Below are 13490 nucleotides of genomic sequence, written 5' to 3' on the forward strand. Positions count from 1 at the left end.
ATCCTGATGATTAGGTCACACACCTGTGGGCAATTTCACTGTTACTGTCAGCAGCACCTGAACCTCCTGTTCCAAATGAGGTGGCGCTCTGGGGACAGCCAAAAATAAATGGATCCACAAAATGTCCTGTATTTCAACAATAAGCCTGGAAATGTTTCATTTTTTAAATCAAAGGAGTTAAAGCCACATGTTGTTCTACTTTTTAAGGTGTTTTAAAACTATTAGTGACGTTACTGCATCCTCCACTTTCAAATACGTGAGGATCTCCAGTCACCTTCAGTCCCACTCTTCAGCCTGTATGACTGCTGCACGTTTCCTCCTCTGTCCTCTCTGCCTCTTCTTCTTCTCCTCCATTCAAATGCTGGATTCTGAGGTGAACTGACCCTTTAAAGATGTGAGGGCGCACCACCTGACTGACTGCTGTCCCCGACACAAACACAGGTGCGTCGGCTATTTTTAAAGAAAAGATCCACTGCTTAATGTTAACATTGAAAATACAAAACAATTTAATATACAACTGTTTAAAACAACGTCGAATGTAAAAACAACAGTAAGCACAACATGTGTAAACCTGACTGTGGACAGTTTGGTTGGGTGGGTGGATGTACAGAACACATGCGCCCACTGTTAAAAGCTTCTGAACGTGGAAAAGAGCTAAAACATTTTTATTTTCTTCAAAATTATACATTTTAATTTACAGGCCCCTTCCAGCATTAACTTAAAAAAATGAAATCCCTGCAACAAAGAGGTGTGTCCCGCCGATGAAGATGAGAGGAGGAGGAGGATGAACTGGCCTAAAAAAGTCACAGTATGATAACAGGAGCTGGTCCCATGCTGTAAAGAAGGGCGTCACTGATGCTGTACAAAGAAATGCTTTTTTAAAAAAAAGGGTGGTGAATAAACGGCCGGTAAAAAGCGACTAAAAAGAAACAAGTGAAGCAGCGAGGGGTCCGCTGTCACTGTGAGTCCGTGTTGCAGTCACTCAGGTGGGGGCCTTAAACAAAGTCCTGTTGAGGGACGTCAGAGGGGTGAGTAGGTGGATGGATGATTGGGGGTCTGCTGGTTGGGTTTTAAAACAAGTGCGTGTTTCCACTTGAAGAGTCGTTCGGTCCATCAGTGCTTGTTGTTCGTCTCCTCCTGACCCGAGCTGGAGATGCCGTTCTGGGGTTGGCTGGAGCCTGAGCCCAGGCCGTACAATCTCCCACAATACTTTGCATCGTCGATGTTGTCTTCAAAGAAAAGCTGAACACACAAGAAAAGGCTTCGCTGTGATGCAGGTTCTATGTTAAACTATGTCAACAGTTCAGACCAGCAGCATGGATCTCTGTGATGAAGTGTAAGCTATAGTTAAAGTGTGGACAGTATGGAGGACAACAGCAGAAAAGAAAAGGACTAAAAACACAGATGTTGATGCTGCAGCTCCTACAGTGAACTTTAAAAAGATGCAAAGCACAGACGAGAAGTGTCAGTGTACCTCTTTCATCCTGAAGAAAGCCATGCCCGTGAGCAGCGAGTCTGATCCAGCCTGATGTTGCCGCCCAATTCTCTTCAGCTCCAACTGGTCCGCCACTTCCTGTAGTCCTCCCTGCACAGACACAAGGCGGTCAGTCACCTCCAGAGCTGAAGCAGCACCTCTAATTCGGTGCACATCAGAAGCTACTTGTACCTTTAGGTTCTTGCAGCTCTTCATCAAGTACTTGACATCGTAGATTGCTGGGAAAAATAGGTTGAGGATCTGAAAGAAGTCTGGCTCCTCCTCGGGAAGCCTGGCGTCCGTCAGAAGCTTCACCAGGTAGCCAAAGTCGTAGCCACTGAAAAAGCAGCCGATGACTTTATGTTAGCGACGTCCTTCAGTACAAAGGATCCGTCACAAAAACTTCCAAGAGTCCCTTCAGATTACAAACTGACCTGTGGAAGGAGAGCCACTTGACGTTTTCACACAGCACCAGACCAGACGTCATGAGAAGCTCGGCAAAGTAGAGCGTGTCGATCCCCTCTTCCTCATGCTTTTTAAACTGGAGGCCGGAGTTCTGGAGCAGGTCTATGGAGTCCTGTGAGTACATGTCTTCTCTGTGAGGAGGATAACAGACAGTTCAGTGACACACCTGTAAGGCCGGAACACAAAGAAGACCGGAGAGTCCACCTACGTGAGATTGAATTTAAAGTTGAACTGCCACGTCGTCGTGCCGGGTGGATAGTCTCCGTCCTCGTTCATGAACGTAAGCCCGAGCTGGATGATCTTCAGGAGGTCGACGTTACACCTTAGCAGCTGGTACTGGTAGTCCACAGTGCTGCGAAACTCGCCGATCGGTCGGACGACCACGCCAGGGAATTCTGTGTCCTGTTAAACATTTGTTCAAAGAAAAACACACTTAATTCTGAAAGAATTAACACAACACAAACATCCAGTGCTTCTAAAAACAACACTCGTCTTACCATAGCAACGTAATTATAGCTTTGAATAATTTGCCGGATCGTCCGCATTTCCTCCTCCACATTGCTCGCCCAGACCTCACAGATTATGTGACTGGAGTCTGTAAGTGCAGCTGGCATGGTGGCAGGTCAGGTGAAGAGCTAAAGCCCCAACAATCCTGCAGCACTCGTGAACGAAGGGCAATGGGATGCACTGTGACGAAAACACACAACAGTTCTGCAAGAAAACAACAAGAAAAACAACAGATTTCAATCTCACTGCCACACAGGTATCACAATGACATTACAAAATAATATCACCACTACTTCTGCTTCCAGCGAGAGCTCAACTTAGCAGTTCAAAGTTATAGATATAGATCTCAAACATTATGATTTCTCCAACAGGAGAAAGTCTCACTAAGCCAGGGTTTAATATTGTCTACATTATTTTGACTGCCAGTAAAAGCTTTTCATGGCACCTGAAGTCAACACATGCATGGTGCATCCCTGCATCTTTACAAACTGTTAGAGTTGAGAAATATTTTTATGTTTTGAAGCTTTTGATTCAACGATAAGTGCCTGAGATTGTAGTTTTTATCTACTACGGACTTGTACAACGTTTAAAGTAACAAATATTAAAGTGATTTTATTTATTTATTTTCGCTTTTTACAACAATAAATAATAAACAATTGAAAAATAAACTCAGCGGTTGGTAAAAAAATGTTTTTCTCATCATATTAACAAACATCACAGTGAACTACTGCAGCAAGTGATTGTTTATTATGTCAAGCTAGCCAAGAGGATAACCAACGCAGCAGCACTAAAGACAAAAAGGTAAGTTTTATCTTCAGTGTTTTAGGACTAAAAGATAATATTTCGAAAATAAGGACTTTTTGGTAACTGCGCAGTTTGAAATAATATCAATGAACGAAGCTACAACGAGGTTATAAAGCACTTGCGCAGCGCTTAGCACGAAAGGCTAACGTTTAGAAGCTAACCCTCGCGTTATCGGGCAAGCTAACGTGTTAGAAGAGAAGAATAAAACCAGCTCAGCTTATTCACGTCTCCACAGCTCAGTACTGCGGCATTTATTGCAAATAAACCACAGTGTTACTTTGGAAAGTATATAATTCATGTTTACCTGAGAATTTCCTCGATGATGCTACCAAGCTAGCTGATCGCTCCTCTGACTTCTTCTTCGTTGGTCCTCTTGCTTCTGCTTCCGCCTCTCGCTTTGTGTTGATTGGCGGATCTTGTAATGTGCACAACGCCACCTGCTGTTCTGGAGTCTGCTACGACACCAGGTTTAGTTGTTTTTAAAAGATTTTTTGGACATTTAAAACCCATTTTCTTTTACAAACATAGCTTTTTATAGTTAGGTACTCATATGCATAAAGCAAATTTTGTTAATAATATGTTCAAATTGTGGCTTTTTTAATTTTGTTGTTTTGTTTTTACTTACCCCAAATGAAAGAAAACAAGTTTTTTAATGCACAAATTAAACAATTACACACTCACCAATCATACAAACTTGTAAGAAAGCATATTTATTTGAATACCATCTGAAATACATACAGTATATTGCTCCAAAAAGATATGTTTGCATGCTCACAACACACAGCTGTTAGCATTTCGATAAGTCAGCCTAAAATACAGACATTTACACTCTGCATGTGCGTACACTTAAACATAGGAGCTGTCCAACCTTTTTTTTTTACTCAAATATGGTTCCAAGTTTTCACTTCTGAGGCAGAAAAATAGACAGGAAGTGTTCTGAAATATAAAAACCCCAGAAAGCTCATGTAAAAACTGATGTGTGGAGAACAAAGACAACAATTTAGCTCTAAATGTACAGTTATTATTCAGTTATATCTAGCCAGCTATAATTATTAGATAATTACTGGGTGTTCTTTGAGGCATATTTAAGCTTTTTCTGTGTAAAACAGGTAGTGTACTTGTTATTGTTCTTTATAAATTCATTCTGTTCCTCTGAGATTGGAGCTAGTGGATCCACACCGTCCACTTTAGACCACAAAGAGTTAACACTGTTACTACGACCACACGCTCTTCCTCCTCTGAGAGCCGAGTGAAATTCAGACAGAGTCCTTGTGTTTTCTGGCAGCGCAGGCGTCAGCTGGTCACTGCTCGGAGGACTCGGATCTCCTCTGGATGTGAGAGATCTCCAGAATCGGCATGAGGAGCTGGAAAGCATCCTGGATATAAGACGCACTGTTGGAAGCCTGTGTGGGATTCAGAAGGCCAGTTATTATACAGCCCGTGTAACTTAGAAGAAGAATGATCTAAAGAATAGAGCCCTGAGGGACTCTGTGATATGTGTCGACCTCCTTAATGAACAGCTACACATTCATAAATTTCCTCTTCTGAAGTAAAGAGTGTGTGTGTTTGTGGGGATGAAGCGATCTGACACACACCTCTAAAAAGACTCCTGTAATCAGCGGGTTGAGGACGTCTCTCTTCTCATTGGACTGTAAAAACAGAACATTCAGGTCAAATCAGAAGCACTGATGGAGTGTCACTGCGTCACCGTGTCCACACTCACCCCTGCTGATGTCAGGCAGGACGTGAACTTCTTGGACAGCAGTGAGATTTCTTTACACAGGACAACGGTCAACCTGAGGACAGACGGTAAAATACAATGCAGTCAGACAGATCGAACTGTGCTGTTACTCTGACTCTCTGCGGGTTGTCTCACTGTGACAGGACGCTGGGCTCGGCGCTGCCGTTGGAGAAGAGGATCATCTCGGCCAGTTTGTGGAACAGCTCGATGGATCGCGCCGTCAGCTCGGCCAGACTTCGGATAGCTGCAGCATGAACCTCCTGAGAGGATTCAACACACACACACTGCTCAACTGACGAGGACACAAAGTGCAAAGACTACAGACTACATATCAGTTGAATACAGTGGACATACCTCTACAGAGAGGGATTTCTTTCCGTCCTCCTCCTCTTCCTCCTCTTCCTCCTCCTTCTGAGGTTTGTTCATGTCAGTGATCTGGCTGCAGGTGCTCTTACAGGCCTGTTGGAAGTTATGGGTCACATGATCATGCTTATTACAACAGAGCAGATGGGTTAACCACTCTAAGGGTCGGTCTTACCTTTGTGAGTTTGTCAGCTGTTGCAGAGACACTGAGACCTTCCATAGCTTCCATCAGCTCCCTCTCAAACTCTGAGCCGTCTTCATCTGAAAATATTTCAGCCAATGTTCAGTCTGGTTGACACAATGACGTTTCTGAAGGTGTTCTGAAGGCATTACCTTTCTTCTCGTCAACTTCCTCGTCATCAAACTCCACCAAGGAGAAGGAGTCCTTGATGTGGTCCAGCTCTCCTCTGAGCTGAACCAGCTCGTCTCCGGACAGAGTGGTCAGCACCGACTTCACCTGCAGCACACGTAACAAGTCAAGCCTCTGTGGAAGCAACACCTCAGGAAAGGTCAAAGAGTTGAAGAGAAATGTCCACTCAACCTTTGACTCGCTCTCTCGAGACAGAATCTCCAGAGCTTCGAGGTGCGACAGACCCTGAAATTCATCAAACAGCATCCCATAGTGAGCGACCACCTTTTTCTCCGAGTCTGACGACTCTGTCTCCGCCGTCTGCAGCTCCTCCCGCTCCTTCGCCTCCCTCAACACCTGACGGACAAACAGAGGCACTTGAAATGAAAAAGTCACCAAGTGAAACTGGCCTTCATTAAGATCAGTTGACTTATTTTGTCCCCACCTGAGACAGAGTGGCGTTCCTGATCATGAGTCCTTTGGTCTTCTTAAAGCCTGGATCCCCTTCAGCTATCACATCCATGGTCTTCTTCCCAATGAACTCCAGAGCATCCAGCCCGCCCGTTATCACCGTCTTACCCTGAGAGAAGGTTTAATTTCAGATAAAAAGCTGCAGCACAAGCAGATCCACTGATGCACGGGTGTCTTTAACGTCCACTCACCGTGCTCTGAACAACGCTCGTAAGCGACGACAACATTCCCATCGCACTTCCAACCGCTGACGGCCCGTCTGCCGCCGCTTTGTCTGTCTCACTGCCGCCATCATGTACAGGAGACGAGTCTAAACACAGACACCGGAAAATGTGATTTATTTTCCTCCTGACACCTGTTCATGGTTCATGTTCATCAAACCTACACACACAGCACATCATAGAGCGTCTCACCTTGCTGCTGCTGCTCTTCCTCCACCTGAGCTGACAGTTCGGTCGGACTGGGGATTCCCAGCGATGTCTCAGCCTTCTCTATCACCTGGGTGAGCCCTTGACCTGGACAGAGGGGACAGAAAAAGACAGCTTAGACACAGAACTGACCCCTCTGGCAAGAAGACAGAATGAATGTGACGGATACTCACCCACAGTGGCCACAGTAGCTGAGGCTGTGGATAGGATGGACTTGCCCCAGCTGCCCCAGTATCCCCAACTGCCCTGAGACACGGTCGTCTCACTGGAAGTCTGTGAGAAAAGAGGACAGACGAGACAGAGCAGAAAACATGAATGGATGACAAATAAGACATTTAGTATTAGAAGAAACCGCAGCTTGTTCAGGGTGAGAAATCAGAAATAATTCTTCATGTCTTTGCTGTACTTTGGGTTATTGTGGCTCTTTGAAGTGGCTGAACTGTGATTTCCTTTGATGAGCTGAGAGGAGGAATGTTTGGTTGATCAAATGCAGCAGAAAATACCAAAGTGTTCTGGCCAAAGCCAGGATGAAACCCAGGCTCTGTGAGGTGTCCTCTGAGGAGTTGTTGGCAACACTTAAAGAGGAGAACATCTACCTTTGCTGGCTGCTCCTCAGCTTTTGGCGTCTCTTCAGCTTCAGGTTTGGCTTCCGGCCTCCTCCTAGCTTTCCTCGTCGGGGCCACATCGGTTGAGTTGTCAGGCGTGGTTGGCGACGAGCTGTCAGACTCAGCCGGAGAGGCATCGTGGGTCTCTGGCAGCGCCTCAGGTGACCCATCAGCCGCCGTATGAGAAGCCTCGCTGTCGGACATCCTGTCAGATGCCTCAGTGCATGCCTGTGAGATGAGAGGAGCAGAACACACCACAGTTAGCTTTTTAAACTTTTAATACGGAGAAAGCTGGATGTTTAAGGGTTTAGCTACACATTAGATATCAGTGATATACAAAATATTATCTATATCGGGATAAATAATTATATAATAGAATTCAACAGAGCTTGATATGTTAAATAGGTTTTATAAGAGGGTGCTAGCGACTGCAATGTTCTGAAACTTGTCCGTAACGTTTAATGTAACATTGTTCTTGTACTGACCGATGTTTTGCACACTATTAACACATTATTTATTGATATATAAACATATAAATCTACCTCCATTCTTCTAAACTCACCTTTTCGTCCTCTCCAGCTGTCAGTCTTGATGCTAGCAGTTAACGGTGTCTCTGTATGCTAGCAGGTTCTTTCACAAAAGATACTAAAACAGGTCTGTGTGTTTTACTAACGTTTGCCCGTCAGCATTCACACTTTAAAGGTTTCTTAGTTTTACAGTAAATTATTGACTCATTCGGGCTTTCTTGCTGTGTTTTTGGGTCCAGCAGGGTTCAGCCACGTCACAGTTTGTTTTCAAAGAGCAGCAGCTCCAACAGCTAGCCAAGCTCAGAAGTGTTTCCGGTGGCTGCCTTCAAAATAAACACAGAGCTCAAACACGACACTCACAAACTGATGCAGCGATATGTGGAAAGGACAAAAAATGATTTATTCTGCATAATAGTTATAAAAAAAAACCAAAAGCAAGGATAAAGTTTTATATGATCATAATTTACACTGCATTTCAGATCTTGTGGTTTTATTTTGAAATGTGGCGGCCCCTCTTCCGGTTTGTCTCGGAAGGAAACTTTCTGATTTGTACGAATAAAATAAAATAAAAAGGTTTTTTTACTAAATTTTTACTTTTCATGAATATTTAAAAAGTTATATTTAAAAAGATCCCTAATTAAATAAATATTAATAAATTAGATAAAATAACACGTTTAGATATAAACTGTTTCTTCTTCTGCTCTTTATATTATTGTTGTTGTTTCCTTTCACCTGTAGTGCAGAGCTGACATGAGGCCACGCCCACTCATTCCTACCTGAACCAGGAAGTGAATGGATCGCACGGATTTCGCTCTTTCTGAAACTCTTGAGGGTAAATAACTAAAACTTTACTTTATTATTGTAAAAAGTGCTTCATGTTTACATCTGTCGAGGACTTGTATCGTTAACTGTCGGAAGAAGTTGAATAAAGCGTTTGTTTGCCACAAAGCGCTAAATTTGATTTAACCCTTACCGTGATTATTACAGTGTGTCATGGTGGAGCGGCAGAATGAGGACTGATGGGGGGAATTTGTGGGTTAATGTCGCTTTAAAAGTGTAATGTAACAATATGTACACTGTTGTGTGGACATGACGTCATAAGACAAACACTTCCACTACTTCCATTACTTTTAAAATAACTCATAACATCAGCTGAGTGGTGTTGCTGACTTCCTCATCATCAAACTCCAAATAGTACTCCTGAACAGTATTGCAAAACAAACCGAATTATTAATTGAAAAGTATGGAACAGTGTATAAACTGTCTGAGCTGTAGCTGTCGTCTCTCTTCCTGTTTTGCAGGTTAGTCTGGTCTGGTCTGGTCTGAGGCTCTGAGTCCTGTCAGCATGTCATTGCCTCAGAATCACCTCCTGTCACACCTGCTCGTCACGGCCCTGCTGCTCGGCAGCCGGGCAGCAGATGGCGCTCACAGCAGGTCAGAAGCAGCCAGCGGCCCCTCCTCCAGCAGGGACATCGTGGCGAAGGAGGGGTCCAGCGTGCTCATTGAGTGCAACGTGACTGGCAGCCGTGATGACGTGAAGTGGTTCAACTCTGCTGGGCCCCTGCTGGGTGTAAACGAAGGTTAGTGCTCCAGAAAGTGAATGACCAACATGTTCTGACGCAACTTTAGAAGATAATATGTGTTTTTCACTGCAGGTGGGAAGTATCAGATTCAAGATGGCGTCCTGAACATCACCGTGGTCTCCTTCCAGGATCGTGGTCGCTACACCTGCGTCGCCTCCAGCAGTGCTACAAACTACACTGTGACCCTGCGTGTGGCTCACACAGACAGCGGCCTGGGGATATACTATGTCATCGTGTGCCTGGTGGCCTTCACCATCACCATGATCCTGAACGTGGCGCGGCTGTGCATGGTCAGCAGCCACCTGAAGAAGACGGAGAGGGCCATCAACGAGTTCTTCCGAATGGAGGGCGCCGAGAAACTGCAGAAGGCGTTTGAGGTTGCCAAGCACATCCCCATCGTCACGTCGGCTAAAACGCTGGAGTTTGCAAAGGTGACGCAGTTCAAGACCATGGAGTTCGCCCGTCATATCGAGGAGCTTGCGCGCAGCATCCCTTTACCGCCGCTCATCCTGAACTGTCGCACGGTCGCGGAGGAAGCTGCGAACCCTGAGGCTGCAGACCCAGGTAGCCTGCAGGCGATAGGCCCGCCATGCTCCAGCAGAGAGGAGGAGGAGGTGGAGGTGTGTCAGAAGCTGGTGTCAAGTAAGAGTCGAGGGAACGATGGAGGCAGCGTCACAGTTTCAGTCCACACAGGTTCTGAGAGAGTCAGTAACATTTAACCTGTGATAACCTGTCTCTGATGATCTTTATTTCAAATAGCGTGTTTAATTTTTTTGAGTAAATATGACCAGAGTCGTCTCTCAATTCAGGGTCTGTGCCTTCAAAGGCCGACGGCATCTGTTAAAAGGATTCAATAGACCTTCAACTTGATCACAAAATACACATGTAAGAGCTAGGTTAGCTGCTGCTAGGTTGCTAGGCAACAGAGGGGCACAGCATCATGACAGCGACTGATGAAAGTAGAAAATGATGCGTAGGCCACACCCTCTTGTTTCAAAAAGATTTGATTTGAGTTCAAATTTACACGAGACCCACGTAGGCCTCCTCACAGGGACCGCTGCACAGTCTACAAACACCATCCTTACGACCACCGTGTCCTTCAGTGGTTGCATCAGGGCCACAACCTCGTCCAATTCTGAAGGCTCCTTCGAAGGCAGCCTTTGTTTTCCTGACAACAAACGACACAGAACACTATGAAAACGTAAAGTCGAGGACACAGCAGAGGTGCATTGTGACAGTAGGAAAGTCCTGCACAGAGGCCAGATCCTTTGAAGGCCTGATTGTGCCACAGCGGCACAATGAGGTCATCACACTTTTCAGGACTTTTCTGGTAGCTTAAACATCTGTGGTCTCCACAGGCCGTGCCTATGAAGGCAGAAACCTTAGAAGCATGCAGCCCCTGAGTTCCTGTCCATCTTGGACATGTTTGATTTCAGGTGTTTTCTGCTATAACTTCATTATTTCAAAGCACAAATGAGCCACCGTGAGCTCGGCTTATATTCCCTGCATGCAGCATGTCTCAGAGCTCATTATCCTCCCTCAGATGTCATTTTTTTCACTTTCGTCAGCTTCCACAGAGCAAAAATGATGCGCCGGGACTTCATTGTGTGGATTGTTTAGCTGTCAGTCACGGTACAAACAGCGGGAATAACACCTGTGATTAGCATCTCACGCGTCTCACACAGGTCTCTGAGTCCTGCCAGCAGCTAATTACAGGTTAGGTTTCGCTTTGAAGTGACTGATTCGTCACAGGGAGTAAACATGTTTTCATGAAAAATGCACAAACAGGGAAATATCAAAGGGAAGTTTGAAAAAGTTCGACTGAAGAAACAGAACGTGACAAAGCGATGGAGTTAGTGCTCCTGAATATGCAGATGTGATCCAGTCAGGGACTCTGTATGATGAGTGGCTCTGTGTATTTATCAGGCTCAGCATTGTCACACGTGTCACTGTTAATTAGATGAATCATGGAAGGTAAACACAGCAGTGAAGGACGTCTGGTGTTTATTGTTTACAGTTACTAAACACTCATATTTTTGTGATATTTTGATAAAAACTGAAGCATGTTTGACAGTTTCTGCAGAAGAGAAGCACAGATTTTCATATTTTGGTGCAGTAGATACTGACATTGAGTCAAATGTGGTGGTCAAAGTGAGATTAGGGTGAGTGGAGCTCCTGGGATTAAAAAGACAAGAAAAACCTACTCAGGATGCTGAGGAATGAAATGTTCTGAGGTCCGGAGGAAAAGTCTTCCTGTGTCCTGATGTAAACTGTGAACCTGTACTTGAAATGTTTTAGGATTATTCTCCTTCTGATGAGTTTGAAATGAAAATAAATCTAATAGAACACAAACATGTGGGTCTGACTCTGCTCCCGCCGCCACACAGAGGCGCTGTTGGCTTAAACATGTCTGCAGTCAGTGTGAAACCCGGCAGAGAGACGCTGGCGTCACACCTCAGGCCCACAGTGAGGCTCATCTGTCAGCAGCTCAGGAAGCTGCTGCTGCTCAGCTTTAGTCCTTAAAGTGTAAAGTTTCCTTTACATTTCAGATGCGGCGCTTAGTTCAACCTTAGTTTGAAATATTCATAACTTGTGGGATAGAATTAAAAATGAATGTGCAGAATTATTGATGTTTATTTAGCGTGATGCTCACTCACAGTCACACGGCCACAGTTTCACTTTACAAGACGTTTAATTCCAAAGAATTAAAATTAAAAATATGGATTACACATGTAGCTGTGAAATATGAGTACACATGTGGAGTACAGGCTGCGTCAGAGGGGCAGAAGGAAACTAGGACTGCTTTAGATATGATGTCATGACACGCAGTCAGGTGGTGTATATGGCAATGAGAGGGGGACCCATGATGGAGCCCTGGGGCACCCCGTGACAAGATTTATCAGGATATAGATATTGTCCATATTTTTGACAGTATGTACGACATTTGTGTGGTTCCATATCTGAGGGTTTTTTTTAGGACTGAACCACAGCTGCACATTTCCAGCAAGACTGGGACGTCTGATGAAGAAACTGCAGGTCACTCTAACAACTGTTTTATTAAAGTAACACAAAAAAAGTGGCAGAAAAAGTTTTTGGATTTCTTTGTTGCCTCCTGGACGATGAGTTCTGAGACCTGGACCTCAAGAGTCAGAGCCAGTGATGCCCTAATCCAGCAGGAGAGAGGAAACACTGCAGGTTAACAGCACGCTGCATCCTGTGCTGCTAAATATGTTTGTTTTTCACAGAACTGCTGCTGTTGTTGTTTAAACCGTGACTTTGTTTTTATGTAACAGTGTAATTTTCCATCTTTCCTTGAGGCTGCTCTGCTGGAATGCAGCTACCTGTGAAGCATCAGTTTGGCGAGCGTCCCACATAACAATAACCTTGGGCCTTTGTGTTGAACAACTCGAAAAAATCCATCCCTCTTCCTCTTCCCGTCCTCTCTGGAGGCGAGCTTATCTAAATAGAATTGATTGGGCCGAGCGATCATTCATCATGCCGAGTCAGAGCAGACGTTTAAGGAGGGGGGGGGGGGGTTTAAGGATAGGATGTTTCCAGCAGGGTGAACTGCATGAATTGATTGGGTTAAAAAGGAGGAACGCTCTGTGTGTGTGTGTGTGTGTGTGTGTGTGTGTGTGTGTGTGTGTGTGTGTACGTGTGTGTGTGTGTGTGTGTGTGTGTGTGTGTGTGTGTACGTGTGTGTGTGTGTGTGTGTGTGTGTAGGAGGTAAACCATCCACACACTGATTATGACATAATGAATGAAGCCCGTGTGTGCTGCGGATTTGGCTGTTGTGAATTTAAATTGCTCATAAAAACCAGGTTACTCCTGTTGTTTTATTTCCAATCAGACAGAAAACTGGCCGAGGAGGCCGGATGATGGATCGGACTTCGGATCTGCTCGTTAAGACGGGAGACCGAGCTCCACCGAAGGACAAACAGAGACTTCTTCAGTTTATCACATGAGCCTCATATTCTGCAGACAAAGCTAGCCTTTAGCTACCGAGCTACAGATGCAGAGAGTGGATATCTGGCGCCCTCCTGTGGTGGAGGCAGATAGTGAGCGTTTGCTCATAAAACTGATGGACAGTATTATCTCTAAGGCATCTCTATTGGCTGATACTGGGCATAAAATATGCTAATACTAATGCTAGGCTAATGCTCACTGTGTCTC

General features: G+C 44.9%; 3 protein-coding genes across 3 annotated transcripts; 1 reads left to right on the forward strand and 2 right to left on the reverse strand.

The window, feature by feature from the left end:
- Window positions 1-482: 482 nt before the first annotated feature.
- On the reverse strand, window positions 483-3640 carry cnot8 (CCR4-NOT transcription complex, subunit 8). Its single transcript, XM_028421146.1, has 7 exons — window positions 3555-3640; window positions 2437-2650; window positions 2148-2341; window positions 1909-2070; window positions 1667-1811; window positions 1475-1585; window positions 483-1242 (listed from the first exon to the last, which is right to left on the reverse strand). The coding sequence occupies exons 2-7, from the start codon at window positions 2551-2553 to the stop codon at window positions 1114-1116; spliced, it is 858 nt and encodes a 285-aa protein (XP_028276947.1). The 5' UTR covers window positions 2554-2650; window positions 3555-3640; the 3' UTR covers window positions 483-1113.
- On the forward strand, window positions 3229-11669 carry LOC114445867 (microfibrillar-associated protein 3-like). Its single transcript, XM_028421145.1, has 4 exons — window positions 3229-3247; window positions 8473-8566; window positions 9036-9314; window positions 9390-11669. The coding sequence occupies exons 3-4, from the start codon at window positions 9080-9082 to the stop codon at window positions 10034-10036; spliced, it is 882 nt and encodes a 293-aa protein (XP_028276946.1). The 5' UTR covers window positions 3229-3247; window positions 8473-8566; window positions 9036-9079; the 3' UTR covers window positions 10037-11669.
- Window positions 4357-8029, reverse strand: fam114a2 (family with sequence similarity 114 member A2). The gene is made up of 14 exons (XM_028421144.1): window positions 7770-8029; window positions 7199-7435; window positions 6776-6875; window positions 6588-6689; window positions 6366-6484; window positions 6149-6283; window positions 5896-6060; window positions 5688-5811; window positions 5530-5615; window positions 5346-5450; window positions 5127-5251; window positions 4974-5046; window positions 4846-4899; window positions 4357-4653 (listed from the first exon to the last, which is right to left on the reverse strand). Exons 2-14 carry the CDS (start codon window positions 7409-7411, stop codon window positions 4552-4554), a joined length of 1503 nt encoding a protein of 500 aa, XP_028276945.1. The 5' UTR covers window positions 7412-7435; window positions 7770-8029; the 3' UTR covers window positions 4357-4551.
- Window positions 11670-13490: the final 1821 nt, after the last annotated feature.

This window comes from Parambassis ranga, chromosome 14 (genome assembly GCF_900634625.1).
Source record: "Parambassis ranga chromosome 14, fParRan2.1, whole genome shotgun sequence".
NCBI classification, from domain to species: domain Eukaryota; kingdom Metazoa; phylum Chordata; class Actinopteri; family Ambassidae; genus Parambassis; species Parambassis ranga.